At 36.8% G+C, this 21,038-nt stretch overlaps 1 protein-coding gene across 4 annotated transcripts in view; it reads left to right on the forward strand.

Annotated features, from left to right (window-relative positions):
• Positions 1 to 17,169, forward strand: part of FAR1 (fatty acyl-CoA reductase 1) — a 76,342-nt gene extending 59,173 nt beyond the window's left edge. For all 4 annotated transcript variants that reach the window (XM_014844125.3, XM_014844127.3, XM_014844129.3 and 1 more), the window contains 3 exons: positions 6,126 to 6,255; positions 11,713 to 11,840; positions 13,400 to 17,169. In XM_014844125.3, coding sequence (XP_014699611.1) covers positions 6,126 to 6,255; positions 11,713 to 11,840; positions 13,400 to 13,562 — 421 coding nt within the window. In that variant the 3' untranslated portion in view covers positions 13,563 to 17,169. The remainder of the gene's footprint in view (positions 1 to 6,125; positions 6,256 to 11,712; positions 11,841 to 13,399) is intronic.
• Positions 17,170 to 21,038: the final 3,869 nt, after the last annotated feature.

Below are 21,038 nucleotides of genomic sequence, written 5' to 3' on the forward strand. Positions count from 1 at the left end.
GACACAGAATACATCAAAGTTATTTTCAAGGGTTTCTGGAATGATCTGCAAGTGTGGTATTTGTCATTGGCAACATTCTTTCATGGCTAAAAAGCAAATGTAAGATTTATGAGTGATGGCAAATGCATGTTTTCTTGATATTAATAAAGTTCTCACAAGTTAGAGCAGAAAAGTCAAAATTAGGTCAAAAAATTACAAGAGGTTAAATAAATCACAATGCCTTACACAGAAAAAAGGAGCTTAGTAAACTTAAAAAAAGGAGTGAATAGCCAAAATTATTAAATAATTTATAGTAGGTGTTGCAACGTAACAAGCCGTCTCAAACTTAGAGGCTTGAAAACAGCAGCAGTCATTTTATTATTTCTTTTAATTATTATTTCTCTCGGGATCAGGAATTCGGGAGGGAATCAGCTGGGCATTTTCGGCTTGGGGATGTTTCATGTGGTTGCGGTCAGAAGGAGCTGAAGCAGGGTTGGTGCAGTGGAACAGCTAGTATCACTCTCTTAATACGGTGTCAGGATCTCTTCATAGAGTCTCTACAAGCACTTAGCGGCAGCCTTAGGAGAACTGGACTGCTGGCTTACATGGTGACTGAAGGCTTCAAGGAGAATATTTTAGCAGGCAAGGTGGAAGTTACATTCATTTTCTGACCTACCTATGGAAATCATGCAGCACCCACTTCCACCTCATTCTTTTAGTTGCAGGCGAGTCATAAGTCCTCCGAGATTCAAGGAAAGGGGGTGTGAGAATGGTCAAGATCATGTTGTAAATAAGCAAGTGAGATGAAAGAAATTGTTGTGGCCGTTTTTGGAAAGTGCAATCTGCTGCAGTCAGCCTTCTGGACAGAATAATTCATACTCCTCCCACATGGAAAATACACTTGCTACTTCCCCTCAAGACCCCTCTGGCATCAGCCTGACGCCAGTGTTTGGTCAACTGTATCTGGTGCAACCGTGGATGAGGCTCTTTAGGAGTGGTTTTACAAGTATAGTTCCTGAGTATTGGTCTGAAAGCCTGTGAATTAAAGCAACCAATTTCCAGCTTGCCATATACCCACTATGTAACGGGTGAGACAAAATTGTCTAAAATGACTTTAGACAATCTTGTTCAAAAAGAGAGAAAATGGGAGGCACACAGCAATCACTGGTCCATAGCAGTTCTATCTTCCAGCCAGATATATATATATGTTTTTAGCCAGATATATTTTGATGGCTCCTTAATTAGGGCTCAGTCCTACTCTCTTGGAATTCTCCATGGCTCTTAGCTCTGCTCTCTGAGTCATTTTCTTTTTCCAGAAAAAAAAATTGGCCTGTTTGCAACTGGATAACCTTCTTACTGGATTTCCTGCTCATAAAATGTTGGGAGGCCCCAAGGCAGGGACCGGCAAACTTTTTCTGTAAAGGGCCATATGGTTTCTGTTGTACATACTTAACTCTGCTGCTAAATGTAGCTGTCACCTTGCAACTACTCAGTTGTGCAGTGATAGACAATATGTAAATGAATAAGCATGATTGTGTTCCAGTTAAACTTTATTTACAAAAACAGGTGGATTTGGACCCTAGGCTCAGGTTTGCTGACCCTTGATCCAGAGGCCTCTTCATTTTATACTGTCTCTGTCCCTTTAAGTGTAAGCTGGTAGCGTTCCTTTTAAAACTGTGGGTTTCCTGTGTATCTGTTTTGAAACAATCAGCTTCATTAGACCAAAGCCATACCCACAGATCTCTTTGAGACATGCCCTTGTCTATCTTGGGTTCCTTATGAGGTTGCTATGGGACAATACCCTTAGATCTTAGATCCTTGCCTCTTAAACAGTAGGTTTCTATAAGACGTTTCTTTAAGATCTGGAACGAGCCTTTTTTTGTCTGAAAGATTCTGAGGTACTACCTTAAATCTTTCCGAGGTCTTAACGAAGACTCTTGCATCCGTATTCTGGATTTGATCTATGCTCAGAAGCCATTTCTTAATTCCCGGCTGGCATTTTATATTTCCTCCAAATTCCACTCAAAATAGTTCATTTTTTAAGACCATCTTTGTCCTCTTTGAGCAGATCATCTTGGCTAGATCACTGAGTTTATTAGGTACAGTTTCTCTTTCCCGTGTTAACGCAGGTGACACTTTTGTTCTTCCAACTTCCAACAATATTTTCCTCACTGTTCTTTAAGCCCTTACCAATAGCTTCCTTAAAGCCCTTTAAGGCTTCTTTTAGCGTTCTTTTCTTGGTCCTTCCAGGTTTCACCAAAAGTCTCCTCAAGGGCCTTCCAGATTCTGTCTGCCACCTGATCCTAAAGCCAATACTACATGCCTTAGGTTTCATTATAGCAGCCCCTTGCTCCCCGTGCTAAGATCTGTGCCTCTTATCTGTCCTGCTTGGCATATCATCTCAAACTTAGTATCTTAAAACAATCATTTTCTTTATCTCTCATGACTTCTATGCATCAGGAATTCTAGAAGACTTTGGCTCGGTGGTTCTGGTTCCTGGTCTTTTAAGTGGTTGCAGTGAGATAGGGCCAGGAGCAAGTACTCTGTGGAGGAGTGGTAAGGGAGAGAAAGCGTGCAAAGCAGCTGGCGGGGCTGGGCATCTTTCTCTCTTCATGTAGTCTCAGAGCCTCTCTGTGTGGTCTTTCCACATGGACTAGTTTGGGCTTCCTCACAGCATGGCAGCCTCAGGGGGTGCTGGACAGCACACATGGCGACTGAAGCTTCAAGGGTGAGTATTCCACGGAGCAAGGCAGACAGCTCTTCACCTTTTCTTACCTGCCCTTGGAAGTCACACAGTATCGTTTCCGCCTCATTCTGTTGGTTGTAAATTACCTTCAGCTCTTGACAGAAAGATAGTCAAGGTGAGCATGTAGGATGGAAGATAATATTGCAGCCACTTTTGGAAATTAAAGTCTGCTCCAAATAGGAAACGTGAAACAAAGAATCTTCTTACCTGAGGTTTGTCCTGTGTGAGCCTTTCTAAGTATCAAAGCAGGAATGATCCTTGACCTCTGGGAGCTCGTAGTCTAAAGGCAGCAAGAGATGTAAAGGTTTTTTGTTTAAGTAATTTTACAAATGTCAAATACAAAATCTTATAATTTATATTATTTAATTTGTTCAGATACTTACCGAGCAGGCTACAGGCTTTATACCTTATATTGGGGCCTTAATATAATGCCTATTTCCACATTGAACTAATGTTAATCATGTCATTCATGATGTCTATTTTACTCATTTACATTATTCTGAGTGTCAGCAGATAAAAATCTGACTTGTTATATCTATCTTGACATAATTATGAAAAGTACAACTCAGATATGCATCATATGGATTCCTGGTTAATAGTCATTGGGATCAAGGATGCATGATATTATTGCATGTAGAAGGAGTATAAATTATTCACTCTAGCTCTTGAACTACAGTAGATATTTCGTGACTTAAAAATGACATTTAAATAAAATGGTTCCGTGGTCTTGTATTTTATTTAGCTTAACTCTCTCTAGCTTAATTTCTCTGAAGCTGACATTTTTTTTTATCTGGGTGATTCTCAGCGAAGGACAATTTTGGCCCCCTCACGAGACTTTTATTTGACAGTATTTGGAGATGTTTTTAGTTATCACAGCTGGGGGAGGGCTGCTGCTGTTATCTGTTGTGTAGAGGCCAGGGGTGCAGCCAAGCATCCTACAGTGCGCAAGACAGCCCCCACCACAAAGAATTATGTAGTGCCGAAGTTGAGAAACCCTAGACTAGATGACCATTAAGATCTTACCCTACACTCTAAAGAATTGTGATTGATTACTTTTTGCGGGTTTCCATAATAAGTAATAAATACTCAGAACATACATGGCAGTGTAGCCCCAGGCATCTGCTCTTATGACATATTTAACCAAAGAATGATGGTGCAAAATTTTAAGTTTCCTTTTATCCTCCATAGTATTCAATCTAGTACTTTTCTTTCTTTTGTTTTTTTAGGAAGATTAGCCCTGAGCTAACTACTGCCAGTCCTCCTCTTTTTGCTGAGGAAGACTGGCCCTGAGCTAACATCCATGCCCATCTTCCTCTACTTTATATGTGGGACGCCTACTACAGCATGGCTTGCCAAGCGGTCCTGTGTCCGCACCCGGGATCCGAACCCACGAATCCCGGGCTGCTGAGAAGCGGAACGTGCAAACTTAACCGCTGTACCACCGGGCCGGCCCCTATTTCTTGATAAATATTCTGTGAGCTTGGGGTTGGCCCCATGGCTGAGTGGTTAAGTTCCCATACTCCACTTCAGTGGCCCGGGGTTTGCTGATTTGGATCCTGGGTGTGGACCTGTGCATCGCTCATCAAGCCCCATACTGTGGCAGCAGCCCATGTAGAACTAGAATGACTGACAACTAGGATATGCAAACCATGTATTGGGGCTTTGGGGAGAAGGAAAAAAAAAGGAAGATTGGCAACAGATGTTAGCTCAAAAAACTCCCTCATCTATTTAAAAAAAAAAGTTCTATGAAGTTCACACATATGTGGCCGTTCAAAGTTCCTTCCTCCCCTCCAATTTTTTGTTGTAATTATTTTGGAATGGCTGAATCAGTGATTGGCTTTAGAGTAATTTCATCACTTGAATGAAGTAATTTCATCACTTGAATGAATCTGAAGATAAAACTAGGTGAGAATTGTCAGTGGAAAAGGAGTAAGGAAGAAAATCTTTTTAATAAGATGCATGTTAGAAAACCACGTTAACCAACTATGTGTATGTATGTGATTCAAGTCTACTGGCTGTGACAGTGGATATTGATTTAATTAAATCTGTTATATCTTGTTTATTTTTAGGAAAAAAAATGTCTAATCTCTTTTCTAAAAGCGGCATGTCTTGCTTTTTTCCCCCCAAGTGTTTTCTATCTATAGAAACGATTTCTGTCCAGATATAGCCTCTGAGGCTTAATAATTCTTTTTGTGTGTAATGGAGGTTTTATTTTGGAATTACGTTTTTTAACTATAGTTTTTCTTTTGATAGTCCATGTTGCCTCATTTTCTCTCAATAATCTGGTTTCATGATTTCTTTCTAAAAGTATTGACTGTATCATCAGGATTGCTTAGCTAATGTTACTCTTTAGACGCCCCCCCCCCCCCCCCCCGCAATGTTCTGAATTTCTGCTATTTCCCTCATTTCTAAAGACCTTAATTCTGGGACTTACTAAACTACATGTAATGCTAATCCTTATTGTGGGAATATAAATGAATTCTTTTTAAGTATCTCTCCACAAATTATTTTTCTGTTTCTCAGAGGTTAGGAGGTTTGGGTGTGTGTTTTCTTTCAAAAAGTTTTTCCTTCCCTTTTCCTACTGATTCTAGGTAATCGTTATTGTATAGCTGTTACTGCTGAGACTGGGGTTATGATATCAATGACTTACAATGAGCCATGCTAAAATGACATGATTTCAAGATTAAGGCCCCTCACCCCTTTAAAAAGAAACAAAAAATATTGAACTCCCTCATGTCTATAAGGATGGATATTGGGGATTTGGAGAGATGAGTGAATATCTTGAATATCTATTTCAGAAAGTTTTCAACATGAGTCATTGATTTCATGGCACATTCAGATGATCAAGAGTGGTACCTATCAGTATTAAAGAGAAAGTTATTTAAAATATATAGAAAGAGAGTTGATTAAATGGCAAAGGAATATTTCTGTATACTTTGCTTCTGTGATGCTGAAGAGTTGAACTAATATAATACATTATATTGTGAATTCACAGGAAATCTTAGTAAATGCAGCTGAACTAAAATGTGGTCAAAGGAACAAAAGGCAAGGGCATTCTGATTGAATCCATTTACTTGCTTAGTATTGTCTATAGAAAATTTGACCTTAAAATATTATATTTCCTTTGAAAATTAATTTCGTATATAAGCAGAACTCTGTGTAGGTAGTATTAAATTCATTTGCTGCTGCTTAAAAAAATTTCTTTTCCATTTTGGATTTATGAAATGTTCTTCCAGGATGCAGAAATATTCTTATTGCCTGCTGGTTTGGTACACTTACTGAATTATGTATTACAGTTTTACCATTAATGTCTCAATATAGAAACTGGTACCCTGGGTGGTGGTGATACTTTTCCTAATCTGTGCAAAATATGAATCTGTCAATTTTTCTTATAATACAGGATGATGAAAACAATAACTCGTCTTCACAGAGCTATGGTGTTTCTTGAATATTTCACAAGTCATTCTTGGGTTTGGAATACTGACAATGTCAATATGCTAATGAATCAACTAAACCCTGAAGATAAGAAGGCAAGTATTTTCTGTTTTATATTAGATAATAAGTAGCATGCTAATTAGAGAACCATTACCAACCTGAGAAATAATTGGGTGTTTTCCACAGCCATTATGCAACAAGAAAGTCGTTGATCTATTTATAGTCTCTCATTAAAGCCTCAATCATAGTTGTTGGTGGTGAAATTAAATTGCCTTGCCTTAGAATTTATAAGGTAAGTATTTGAGAGTGGCTGAGGTATTTTCAAAGTATGATCGAAACGTTGATTCTCTTTTTCCTTTTAATGTCAGGTTCAAAGAGAACTTTGACTTCTTTATGCATTTTTTCCCCAAAACACTTTGTTTTCTTTGAGTTTTGAGGAAAACATTCTCTCAGAAGTTGTTTTTCAATATACTGTTTTACTTTTCATCATTTGACATTCTGCTGTCTGTTGTTAGTTTGAAACTTAAACTCTGTGTGTGTGTTCTTTTTGAGGTTACCTTAGATATTTTAATGTGTATACCCAACAAAGTCTAAATTAAGCAATTTCGCTAGCCTCTTCCTTGGTGATGTTTAGGACCTGAAAATATTGTAGCTGTGAGTACCACCTCCGCTACCACTAACTTACATAGTTACACATTACTTTAGTTCTCTAGTTAAGCCTCATAAGTAGAAATGATTATTTTGTTCAGTTTTATTTAGATTTATCTATGTATTTACCAATGTCTTTGCTATCAGATCTTTGAGATCATTTTCTTTCTCCTTGAAATATATCCAGAATAGCAGAATATGTTTAGTAGGGGTTTGTTAGTAGTGAACTCTTGGTCTTTGTTTGTCTAACATGTCTTTCTTTCACTCTTGTTTCTCTAACATGGTTTCAGCACATTGAAGATAGCTTTCATTTTCTATTCTGTCTTGTGCTGTTGCTGTTGAGAAGTCAGTCTAATTTGCTGCTGCTTTCTGAATGATCTGTTATTCCTGGCTCCTGTTCAGAGTTTTCTGTATGTTTGATGTTCCACGGTTTCACTATGAATGTGGCTGTAATTTAGAAAAATTTATTCTGTTTCAGTTGGACTTCCTGGATCTGAAGTTTGATGTTTTTTAGCACTTCAGGGAAATAACTATTGTTTCTTCAAATATTGCCTCATCACCATTCTCTTATCTTGTTGTGAAATTTTAGTATACGTTAGATCATTCTCTCCTCCAGGTCTTTTAACTTTAATTCCGTGTTTTGTATCTGTTTCTGGCCTGAAATCTAGATAATTCGTTAAAGTGCTATGGCAGTGTACAACTGTGTCTAAACCATCAACTGAATTTTAGGTTTCAGTTACTATATTTTTATTTTTAGAAGTTCAATTTATTTTTCAAATCTTACAGACATTTCTTAATCTTTAGAATTTTTTTCTTGAAACATGTTAAGCATAATTGTTTTAAATTCTCTTTCTTATCATTCAGACTTCGAAGGGCTGTGCACCATCCGGTCTGTCCTCTGTGGTTGAAGCTGGGCCTCACTCATGACCCCTTGTTTCTTTGTTTTTTGTTGTTGTTTGTTTGACTGTGAATTCATATTCCTTGAGGATTTCTGTGGGAATTTTTTGAAGCCTAGATTGAAATTGCAGTTTTCCAATGAGGATTTGCCTTTGCTTCCACCAATAGCCTGGTCACTATTAGCATTAACTAGCCAGGTGGCATTAACAAATCAGGACCACTTTAACATATCTGATTGGATTTTTAGCATAACTCAGGTAAATATAGACCTTAAATAGAGTGTAGGGCTGGTTCATGATTATAGTTTCTCAAAGGAGTTTTTTTTTTCCCTCATCTTCCCAGTACCAGCTTCCTTTCTCTTCTCACATCTTTAAAAAAGTTTTTTTTTTTTAAAGATTTTATTTTTTATTTTTTCTTCTTCTCCCCAAAGCCCCCCAGTACCTTCTAGTTGTGCCATGTGGGATGCCACCTCAGCATGGCCTGATGAGCGGTGCCATGTCTGCGCCAGAATCCGAACCGGCAAAACCCTGGGCTGCCAAAGCAGAGCACGCGAACTTAACCACTGGGCCACCGGGCTGGCCTCCAAAAAGTTTTTTAATAATGTTTTATTTAACCCGGTATATCCAAAATAATATATAATTTGAACAACATTTTAAGAATCATTTAAAATTTAAAAAATTATTTAAGGCGCCGGCTCTGTGGCCGAGTGGTTAAGTTCGTGCGCTCCGCTGTGGCGGCCCAGGTTTCAGATCCTGGGCGTGGACATGGCACTGCTCGTCAGGCCACATCGAGGCGGCGTCTCACATCCCACAACTAGAAAGACCTGCAGCTAAGATATACAACTATGTACAGGGCGGGTTTGGGGAGATAAAGCAGAAAAACAAAAAAACATAGGCAACAGTTGTTAGCCCAAGTGCCATTCTTTAAAAAAACAAAAAAATTTATTTAAGAGATATTTTACTTTGTATTTTTCATACTGACCCTTTGAAACCCAGTGTGCATTTTATACTCCACAACACATCTCAGTTCAAACTAGCCACATTTCAGGTGCCCAAGAGCTGCATGTGGCTTGTGCCTACCATATTGGGCAGTGAGATCTAGTCCATTCTACTAGTTCTGCATGACAGACCTCCTCAAGTGTGCTGTTTCTCTGCCCACTTCTGTGTGTGGTAGATTTACTTCTTTTTTACCCTTGCTGTAAGGATACAACTTTTTGGGTTCTTATCTTTTTGCAGGAGTATTCTGTAAGACTCAACTTATGGGGCCATAGGCTTTATATAACCAGTCTTCCTCTCTACCTGCAGCCTGGTATCTGAGTTACCAGGGTCCTGCAGATAACCTCAGGTTGAAAGATTTATGGCTTCTGCTAAATCTAACTTTCTCCACCCCCACCCTCAACACATGTATCCCAGTGCACAACACATACTGCTCAATGGATTGTTAGCAAGTGGGTGCCTGGGTGAAGACATAGAACGTTGTTACCCCCAGAAGATCCCGTCATGCCCCCTTCCAATCCCGACCTCCTCTCTTTTCCCAAAAGTAACTCCATCTTGAACTGTCACACTAAATGTTAGTTTTATCCAATTTTTGACTTTACACAAATGGTATTGTACGGTATTTTTTATTCTTCTGTTGATAAACATTTATTTCCAGTTGTTGGCTCTTGGGAATAATTCTGTGAACCATGTGTACACATTTGTGTAGAACGTATATTTAAAAATAGAATAGCTGAGTCAAAGGGTCTTCATACGTTTAGTAGATAATACCAAATAGTTTTCTAAAGTGGTTGTATCAGTTTACATTCCAAGTGGCAGTATATGAGAGTTCCTGTTAATCCACATCCTGCCCAATATTTGGCATTTTAATTTTTTATTTTAGCCACTTTGGTGGGTGTGTAGTGGTGTCTCAATGTGATTTTAGTTGCATTTCGTATTACATAAAAAGCTTATGTAGAAAAGGCAAAAGTCAATAATCCTATTGAAAAATGAGCTAAAGAGACGAACATTTTATAGAAAAGTAACTGCAAATGATTTCTTAACCATTTGAAAAGATATTTAACCCCGCTCATACCAATGGAAATGCAAATTAAAACTATATTGAGATATTTACTATTTGTCAGATTTGCAAAAATGTAAACTTTGCCAGCATACTGTGGTGAGGCCTTGAGCAAAGGGACGTTCCCATACATTGCTGGTAGAAATCTCTTTCTTCATCCTTTTATTTTCAACTTTTCTGTATTCTTATCTTTCAGATATTTCTCTTATAAGCGGCATATAGGATTTTTTTTCAGTCTGACAGTTTTTGACCCTTAATTGGAAGATTTAATCCATAATGTAATTCCTGATAATTTTGGATTTAAATCTGACTCTTAGTACTTTCCTATTTGTCCGACCTGTTTTAAGCTCCTTTTTCTTTTCTTTTTTGCCTTTTTTGAGGTTATCTTTTACAATTCCTTATTTTCCCATCTGTGTTAGTTACATAGAAATAGATTCTTTTTCACTTGTTTGGGTAGCTTACTCTAGAGGTGACAACCTCCTTTCTTAATTTATCAAGGTCTAACAATATTGATACTTGCACCTTTTCTTGGACAATGCAAGGATTAACATCTATCTGCTATTGTTACTACCTATTTTAATACTGTGTATGTGGCTCAAAACCATTATTCTTATTACAATCTGTTCAGTAAGTATTCATATAGATTTACTAGCATAATTGTCCTTTTATTATAAAGCTCTTCATTTTTTCCTCATCTCCAGACTTCGATCTGGAGTCATTTTCATTCTGTGTAAAGAATACCCTTTAGTGTACTTCCTCTAGTGTGGGTCTGCTGCTGGTAGCAGATTGTCTCAGTTTTTATTTTTCTGGAAACATCTTTCTTTTTCAAAGATATTTATGCTGGTATAGAATTCCACTTTAGCAGTTTTCTTTGAGCACTGGGGAGACGTCTTCTCTTAGTCTTTTGGCTTCCCAGTGCCTGTTTTGAAAAGTCAGCTGTCAGTCTAGCAGTTGTCCTTTGGAGGTAATCTGTATGGCCTTTTTCTGACATCTTGAAAATTTTGCTCTTTGACTTTCAACAGTTTTTCTCTGATATGCCCAATATGTGTGTGCATGTGGTGTATGTATGTTTTGAATCTGTGGCTTGATGTCTCATCATTTGTGGAAAATTTCTGGCCATTGTCTTCTAAGATATTGCTTCTGTTCCATTCTTTTTCACTCTTCCTGTGGGAACCCAATTGCACATACATGAGACCTTCTCATATCTTATATCTTAAGTCAAGTCTCCATTTTATTTCACTTACTTTAATGTTTTATTTATGGTAGCTTCTTTTTTGTTTAGAACTTGCTTTTTTCAGATAAGTGATGGTATATAGTAAATAATCTATCACAATGACAAAAATTATCTGATTGTGTGTGGAGGAGCACTGAGCAGTGCATAGCCCTCTTATTTTGTCATGAAATAGCATTTTTGTAAGGTTTTCTTTTCTGCATTTATCTACTCTTTGCATCAAATGGTTGTTACTGTTGTCTAAACTCGTAAGCCAGCTTTCATAATGTATTCTTTCTCTTGATGTCCCTACTATTTGCTAGGAAAATTAATCCATGTGGTATGCAGGATGTTTAAGAAGAGAGGAGATACTGTAGGTAGAAGAAACTGGAAATAATGTATCAATACATGTATAAATGAGGAATACATAGACCCATTTGGACAATAGGATTTTGTCTTTTTTTTTTTTTTAATGGTGCAGGCTTCTTTCTCCTTACACTTCATATAATCTTTGTTAGGTGCTGACAGGAGTTTTCGGATTATCTTCTCCAATGTTTCTGTGTTTAATGGAAAGTAGGGAATAGGAAGGAACTTTTTTGTGAAAGCAGTAAGACTTTAAAAGTTAATACTGTAAACATTTTGTAATCATGTCGTTTGGAATTAGCCTTTAGAAAAAGTATGAATTTCTGACTAGTTGTGAAGAAAATTAAGAAAGTGGCCAGTAACTTTTTTGTTTATGTAGACCTTTAATATTGATGTACGGCAGTTACATTGGGCAGAATATATAGAGAACTACTGCATGGGAACTAAGAAATATGTGTTGAATGAAGAAATGTCTGGCCTCCCTGCAGCTAGAAAACATCTGAACAAGTAAGTTTTACATGGGTTTAATTTCATTTTCTCTTCCTTTTGAAATATTACACATCGGTTGTTTTTGGTAAGCGGGTATATTGAATGAAAGATACTATGCTAATAATCTATTGTATTTAGGAAAAGTACTTACCTTTGGACTGGAACTGAGGTAGTGTTGGTTTAGCCTGAGATTGCTGAAATTTACTGTCTTCATCAGTTTGTACTGTTCCTTAGCACTATGTTCAGGTGGAATTTAGTTTTAAAAATCACTATTATCTTCCCTTATATTGCTACAGAAGAAGTAAAGATTAGGAGAAAGTAAAAATGTATTTGAAACTGGAGGTAATTTATTTATTTAAAGTTTTTTTTACCCTACTCAAATACATCTTTGGAAGAGGAAAAGAGATATAATAATACGTCATTCGGCATGGAATTTTCTTTGTTTATAAGATAGAGTTACAATTATTCTGTTAGTCTCTTTATAAAAGTAATACATAACTGATTGTTTAAAAAAAAACCTCAGAAAATAGAGAAGGAAAAATCACTGTTAATCTGTCATTCAGAGATGCAGTTAATTTTAATAGTAATCTCCTTTATTGTAGTTTCTTATACAATTTTTATAACAGTTTTCAAGACTTTCATAATATTCTTCTCATGCCTCCAACTCTAAGAGGCTTTGCCAGGCAGCTAGTTGTATAGATGAGGAATTGAGGCTTAGGGAAGTTGTGTTTGCCTTGATGATATTGTATTAAGTGGCAAACAAACTAGAACACTGATCTTTTGACTCCCAATTCATAACTCTCTTGTCTACATCCATTGTTCATATGTTGCGGTCCTATCTTGCACTGCCTGTTGAAGTTCATGTAATTTATGTAACATTATTGCATATCTAAAGATTTATATTGTTTTCTAAGACTATTAAAAAGTATCAAAAATGTTGAAACATGAGCAAGATCGTGTGCATGTTGCTCTTTGAGAATGAGAGGGTCCTCCTATATAGAGCTAGTGTCATGTTTCATTCATGAGTGAGGCTTGACCAGTTGGCCTTGGATCGTGTGATTGTCAGCTATAACTGAAGGGGTAAGTTCACTTGTCTTACAACTTGTCTTGATAGCTAAAGATGTCCAAAAAAATCTTTATTTTTGTCTGTAGGATGCTGTATATAATAAACAAACCTTTTTAGATTAGAGAGGAAGCTCCAGAAGTGCAAGGTGTGTGTGTCTCTTTTGCCTACAATATACTTGGTGCCTAGCACAGTCCTGGGCACCCAGAAAGATGCTCAGTAATACTTGCTGAGTGAATAAACTTTTGTCCCTAACATACCGTTTTAAAAAAACTGCTATTCATTGTCAATAGAGGTAAGACATTGTTTGATGGGCTGCTGACTAGAGTATCATAGTCAGGTTTGACTTTTGCTAATTTCTAACTTAAGGACTTGTAGTTAGTTTTTAAACAAGTTTCAAACTAATATGGATTTAAACTTTATTAGATTAAAAACTGAGCATTAATTATCTGCCATCCAGCAATATTTTATTCTTGAAAATATTGTCTCATACTTCCCTTAATTTGCTTTCCAGGTTGAGGAACATACGTTATGGTTTCAATACTATCCTTGTGATCCTGATCTGGCGCATTTTTATTGCAAGATCACAAATGGCAAGAAACATCTGGTACTTTGTGGTTAGTCTGTGTTACAAGTTTCTGTCCTACTTCCGAGCATCCAGCACTATGAGATACTGAAGACAAGAATTTAGCATTAGAACATCTATGCATACGGTGGTCTAAATGCACAAAATGTAAAATGTACTTGAGTCATCTCACCTTTTGTCAAGACATTAAACCATCTTAGATCGGAGTGTGGAGTAAATTATGGTACATTTTATGTAACATTTTAATGTTTATTCTCATAAAAACCTAGTGAACACACTGTGGTATGCCAGCTCAAATCTACAATAGCCACCAAAACCATGACTTAACATTTTGATCCCTCGGGAAAAGGGGTGGAGTGAAAGTAGGAGTGGGGAAATAGGAAAACTGACCAATATAACTGTGCAATTCTGGAACTTATTAATTAAAATATGCCTTAACATATAGTGAATTTCTAATTCTAATATTTAGTGCACTGGAAAGCATTTATTTGGACAGGAATACTAGCTAAGTTGGTACATATTTGATTCTTCAGTGTTTGATTTTTTCTATCAGTCAGAGTGAGTTTTAGTTTTGTTAAAATTATAGCCAGACTATTTTCACATCATCCTGTTAAGTTATTGAGTGGTCTCACACATGAAAGACATGTTCTCATTTTTCTTTCTCTGATTAGAGGTCTCATCCATATAGTTTTTCTATAAACCATCAGTTGCTTCTATAATCAGAAGGCTATCTGTTATTCTAAGGACCCTACTAAATCTAAATGGGTTTAAGAATCCATATCAACATACACTGTGTGCTTTTTGAAGGAAAATTAAAGTGAATTCAGTAAGACTATTAGTATCAAAAAGAATGACAATACATTTTTCTTGTCCACATTATGACCAAATAAAAATCAATCCTGTGAGATTTTGTTCATGTTTTGAAGCTGGAGGACTTTTTGAGACTTTGGCAAGTGTGTGTGTTGGGGGGGGATTCGCCATACTTGTACTCTCCTCCCTTTATAAATTTAATAATAAGACTTTTAAAAGGCTTATAGTGTCTTTCCAATGAAACTGAAAGTGCATTATTATGGAAGAATGTATTTGCAGGTAGTCATAACATTAAGAAAATGTTCTCACGTGTGTGTAAACACATAGTAACTTTTGACCTTGAGAGCTGAATTCCTTCAAGAAAAATAAAATAATGCATAAAATAATGTGTATAAAATTAAATAAAGGACTTTATTTACATACCACATAAAGTAGCAAACTGTTGAATGAGTTTGAAGATAACGTTTATTTTTTCTGCATGTGTTTTTAGCTTTAGAAAGAACTGCATTATAGAAACAAGTAATAGCAAGAAAATTAGTGTATATTTTAAGGATACGTTATAATTCCCTTTAAACCTTAATAGTGATTAACTCTCCTTACTCTTTTAACATACATTTAGTTTAACAGATTGATCAAGATAACATGTTCTGATTTAGCTGATCCAAGTTGTACTATATTTAAATTGTTAACAGTATATCTGGAATATGTTTAATGAGGTCAGTCACAATACAAAAAAGTTACATAGAATTTTACACCTTAATTTCCTTTGTCAATTTAAATGCAATGTATAAGAAGTTTATTTTGTTATTATGAAAAAACTAAATGTAAAGAAAATCACCTTCTTCCATGCAGGTGTGTAATCTTGAAAAGGAAAAGTGCTTCCATGTTGAAGCTAGACTTTCTGTAGTAAAACTTTTAAACGTTATTTTAAAAGAAATATCTATCTAAATATATATATATTCTTTGGAAGATACTGTGGTCTAGGATCATACCTGGGTATAAGGTGTGAGAGATCAGGACAGTGTCTAAAAGTGGAATAAACGATGATGCCTTTGATTTAAAGTGGCCCACGTAATTAACTTTATACATGCTCTATACACTGAGTGCTCCATCTCTCCAAATACATTTTCATAATGTGTTGAAAACGTGCTAACATTTGTATGATTTTTACACATCTGCCGAATATACTTAGAATCAGATGAATTGTCTTTGTGTCTTACGGAAGAATCAGGTATAACATCGGCAGGCATGTGACGTACATGGGGGTATATGTCTTCTGAACTGTGTCATTGTTCTTGTAATCTAACTTAAATGCTAACTGGGATGGTGCTGAGGTCACTGCATAATTTTGTGTGTTTATTTAGAATTCTGTTGTCAAAAGAAAGCTAATGAATAAATTAATACATCATTCTGGAATTTAGAGTTCTAAAATTAGTGTAAAGAGTATACAGATTGTTAATTCCCACCAACTAGACTTTAAGCTTAACTCAAAGTTGAAAGATTTTGGAAATCATTCTATTTATGTCATTTGCTAGACATGGTTTTTAGTTCTGTTTGATTAGTTTTCTACACAAACTTAATTTTTAACAGGGTAGCCTATTAAATAAATTTAATATTTCATTTAACTCTTTTGATAAAGCTATATTGTAAAACATTTGGTTTTTTCCCCCCACTCACTCCTGATTCTTATAATTCTGGCATATGCATTTGTTGATTGTGACATTGTTGTGACTGTATTTAAATTTTATGTGGCAACATTACTATGTCCTAACACTCAACACAAAGAAGCATGGCAATACTTTCTTTGACTTAAGAATGGTATAAAATAAACACTCTTTGAATCTATGTAATAAAGGTTTGAAGCAGGGAGGAAAAAATCTTATTTCTCCCCCGTTTTTTGTGTTTGTCTGTAGGAACTGGTTCAGGGTTTTTTGATTTTTGTTTTAAATGTAAATTGATAATCTTTTATAAGAAGTAAGTAGAAGCATTATTGGGTGCCTTTTTTGTAAACCAAAAAGTAATAAATGAATCCCTATATTTCCATTATAGTATTTATTGTATTTTTACAATAATGATACTGCAAATCATACTGGAAGTCACCAATGAGATAATGTGGTTAGGATTATGGAAGCAGTCCTCACTTATACTTCTTACCTCTTTTTAGGTGTGCTCCTTCTTGTATCCTAACTGTATTTAATTCTAAGTTTCTTACACATTGTCTTGGGGGAGGCATATAGGCAGGACGAGCACTTTTTGTTAAAAATATCATTTTTATTTATTAGCTGGAATGAGGTGGTTTTTCTGTTTTCTAAAAACAGTACCAGCAGACTGCCAGGGTGTCATTAGGCTCCAGCTACTCTCTTCCACATTAAATGATATCATATTAATTTATAGGTACATTTGTAGTCGTTTATCTGTTAAGTGTAAAGGATCATTCATTAGTAACAGAGGTTGACTGTGAAAACGGAGGCGGATGAGGCTACGGTGCAGGAGAGTGCGAGTGGCCTTCCCAGCCTGCTCTTCTAGGCGATCTCCAGCCCTGCCTTGACACCGTTATCGCTGACTTGCTCTGTTGTGAGAAAAGCTCTCTAAGCTTTTGCATGTGAAACTAGAGAAGGGAATGTGTGCTGCATAACTTGATATAGAAATGAGTTAACAGTCTCTGATAAAAGAAATACGAAATATTTTCCTATTGAAATAATATTTTTATCTTAAAGCATTTTCTAGTCGTAGAATAAATGTCTTGTTTTTATGGTGGTACCCCCTTAGCATACATCTCTGCTACCCTTAAGATTCCTAAACAAACCCTCTTTGTCAGTTGAGCATAGCTGTGCAAAATTGTTAAATAATTCCTTTGATTTTTCTTTATTAAAGAAACATTTGAGTAACATTGTTTGACGTGCTCATTTGCAAGTTTGTGGCTGTGAAATAATTTACATAGAACAACGTATAGTGATTAAGTATGAGTTTATATCTTTACTGTTAGACCTGAGCTCAGAGGAATAAGGCTATAATTGTCTTTTTTCTTTTCTTTGGTCACAGATTACAGACGATACCTATAATTTTATACAAGAAGAAGAGAGGCAGTAGAGATTTTTCTGAATTCATTAAAATATACAAACATTCCTAGTTATTTTCTTCAAAATATTTACCCAAAGATTCTCTCCTAGACATTTTAGTTTTCATGTCACAGCTTTATGGGGTTGAATTAGATGTTCTCCAAAGATGATTTGGAGGCAAATTTCCTTTATTTTCTGCTGTTATTCAGAAAACCTAATTCTCTATCTTACGTGAATCTGTGGAGAGCTTCCCTTCGATTTTGTGAGCAAGGTGTAACTAAAAAGTGTTAGGTTTGAACCGCATAAAATTGCTAATATTTGAGTCTTTGACCTATAAAGATACTTTCATATGACTCAACCTAATATTAGAGCTGGTTTTTTTTGGTTTTGTTTTTCAGCAAACACCTGAACCTAAACATACAGTTGAATGTAGTTTTATTTAAAATAGTTGTCCTGGGAGATTGTGTATTTATTTCATCAGTACTTAATTGTTTGACATTTAATACCTAATTTTCTGATTTATGTTACATCTTTCACGGGTTCCTGACATTTCTCCCAACTTGACTGTTGGTTTCTTGATAGGAAAACCTGCCTTTCCTTTTACATTGTAGAAATAGCATAGCAAACATTTCTTGAGCACTTACCGTGTGCCAGGCACTACCCTAAGCATTTTACATGTATTAACCCATTTATGCATGTATTATGCATATTTATGCATGTGTTAACCCTGACAGCAGCCCTGTGAAGGGGGCACTTCTGTTTCCTGTGTTTTATTGGTTGGTAACTGGAGCATATGATGATGATGACTTACCCCATGGTACACTGTTAGTGGCAGAGCCAAGGTTTGAACTCAGGTAGTCAAGCTCCGAAGCCCACTACACTTGCCCACCACGCTGTACTGTCTTCACTGTGGGAACACAGATGTATCTGGACTGTTGAGAGAGGTTCCCTGACATGTTGTTTTACTAAAATGTCATTAATTGGCTCCTTTATTTCTAAAACTCAGCATTCATCCATTCAACAAATATGGGTTAGGTGCTGTGTTTTATATTGTAAGGATCTGTTTGTCTGTATCACTCACCACACTCTAAGATTTTCATTGGTCCGGGACTGAATATGGCACACTGCCTACCCTTTAGGATTTTATGACTTAATATAGGTAAGTAAACATAATTTTAATATAACAGAAAGAAGAAAAGCACAAAATAGTAAAAGCAGAGAGGAGTGATTTACTACGTAGTGTTTGAGGGACAAGCTCGCACAAACATGACGTTTGAGTTGTGATTTTACATCAGGTTGAAAGAAATGCTCAGATTGGGAGGCATTCCAGGCATAGAGAAGAGCTTGTGTAAAGGCCGGGAAGTGTGGGGAGCAGTGAAGAAATGTTAAGATGACTCAGGAAAGATGAGGCTGGGGAGGCAGTTAGGGGCCAGCGGAGGGCCTTTGCTCAGAGTGCACTGTAGGCTCTGGAATGACTGTTCAAAAACTCAAGTACCCACAAGGTTTTCCTAGCCAAAGCCCACCCAATTCTTAGTGAATAGGAATAGATTTTGGACTTTAAATGAACTGACCTATTACGTTTCTTTTCCAAATGAAATTCAGAGAAATAAGTGTACTGGTATAGTGTCACTAAGTCTCTTTGAGAATACAAACCACACCAGTGTCTAAACAACTGGTTTGTTTTTCAGTTTTCTGTAATTCTTAAAGTGTGATTCCTAGACCAACAGCATCAGCAGCTGCGTCACCTGGGATCTCAATAGAGATGCAACTTTTAGAACGCATCCCAGACCTACTGAGTCAGAAGCTGAGGTGAGGCGCGGCAGTGTGTTCTGACCGGCCCTCCAGGAGAGAGTGATGCACGCCGACGTTGGAGAGCCGCTGGCCTCTATAGTCAGTCTTCATGAGATACAGCAGGGTCCAAGCAGGGCGCATTCCTGGGATCTGAGACAAGGTCTGGAAAGTCCTCCTTGAAACTAAGAATTAATACAGAAAACATGATAGAAAACACAAAGTAATATATAGAAAAAGGTCTGGCCTGGTGCTGTAGAAGTTAGCCTTATGTGGTAGAGTTATGAGTGATCTAACCTTTTGTCCCTTATTTCAAATTTTCTAATTTTTATGCAATGAGCCTAGGTTTTTTTTAAACCAAAGCAAAGTTTTTGTTTTAAAGTAACTTAACAGCTGAGGGTGCATGAAATCTGGAAAAATAACAGCATAGAAATGTCTTTTCTCCAATAAAGAGTCAAGGTCCATTCATTCTGGATTTTTAACTCCAGATCTTGAAATAGCATTTTTGTCTTATGCTTAGGGAACGACAATTTACTCAGCTGTGATAGCCCTTGAGATTGTCCAGGTCTTTGTTATGTTTTTGGTGTACTTGGTAAATATATTTCTTTCTGTGCTTACTAGTTTCTTACTCAGTCTTTCCCTGGTGGCCTTCTCAGCTGCAAGTGTCCATCCTGTCTATGCAGCCAGGTAGTCACAGTCCTGCATCTAGCTTAGTTTCCCGTTGTAGTTCCCATTATAATGCTCAGTTTATAGATCAATTAATTGTGAGTTTATAAAGAATCAGCTGCCACAGAGGCTGCTCAACTCTTGGTAAACTGAGAAAGTGTTCTCAGTCTATTCTGTCCTTAAAGCTGAGTTCTAGAGCCCATGCTGTGGGACTCTCTCCTGACTGTCAGAGCGTGGTGCGGGCAGCTGGCAGTATTGCTGAGTTTAGAATGTCTTTTTGAGGAAGTCTGAAATGATCAGGGTTCTTTTGCCTTAACCTCTATGGAAACAGGACCTGCCCCATTGGAGTGAAAATACCTGATTACTTTATTTCCTCCGTTCAACTGTGAGCTCTCCCAAAGGGCAGGACCTATTTTTTAAGGTATCTGGCACATAGGAGTTACTCAATGTTTCATCTGAACTGATGACATGAGGTTTGTCCTTCCTTCGATCAGTTACAGGGTTGCTAAGCTTCCTGCTCAGATACAAGATGTACAAGATTTTGCAGTCAAGAACACTTTGCCAAAAGGAATGGAAAAGTTATTTACACAAATCACCTTTTATTTTTTCCCCTCACTTAGAGATGCTAGCAAAACAAACCCCGCAAATGCCACAAGTTAGAAACTCCACATTTGACAAACTTTACCAAGTCTTTTATTCAACAAGCACTGACTAGCTGTTTGTTATCCACTAATGTAAAATCACACCAAATGCTTTCTCCTAAATTCTTAGCAGATTATAGTCAAAGTACTAACTGGTGCTTGTTCTACCTGTAGAGTTTTTCTTTATGAAGACACTTATCCAAGAAATGTAGTTGTCTAGATTGAAAGGCAACTTGATTCCTGGTGTGTGCTTTAGATTAGAAAAACTCTGGGTAAGCTTTATGAATCTGCTTAGCTCAGTCATGCCAGAGTGGGTGGGCTATGCGTGTAACTTCTGACAGCACAGTAGAATGGCCTAGTGGAACATTGTGACTGGCTACGTCATCTGCCTTCTCCCCCAGCATTCCAGAATACATCTTGTAGGCCTGGGCCAATTTTTGAGTTTTTTTTCCTCTGATATGAGAGGCAGCACTCAGTGCCTTGTAAGAACTGCCCGACCTGCTCTGACAACCACTTCAACTCTCAATTCCCTCACTGTATAATTTCAGTATTGCTCTAACTCAGACTATGTTATGAGTACTCTCCCACCTCTCGTGTATTGTC

This window comes from Equus asinus, chromosome 20, assembly GCF_041296235.1.
Source record: "Equus asinus isolate D_3611 breed Donkey chromosome 20, EquAss-T2T_v2, whole genome shotgun sequence".
NCBI classification, from domain to species: Eukaryota; Metazoa; Chordata; class Mammalia; order Perissodactyla; family Equidae; genus Equus; species Equus asinus.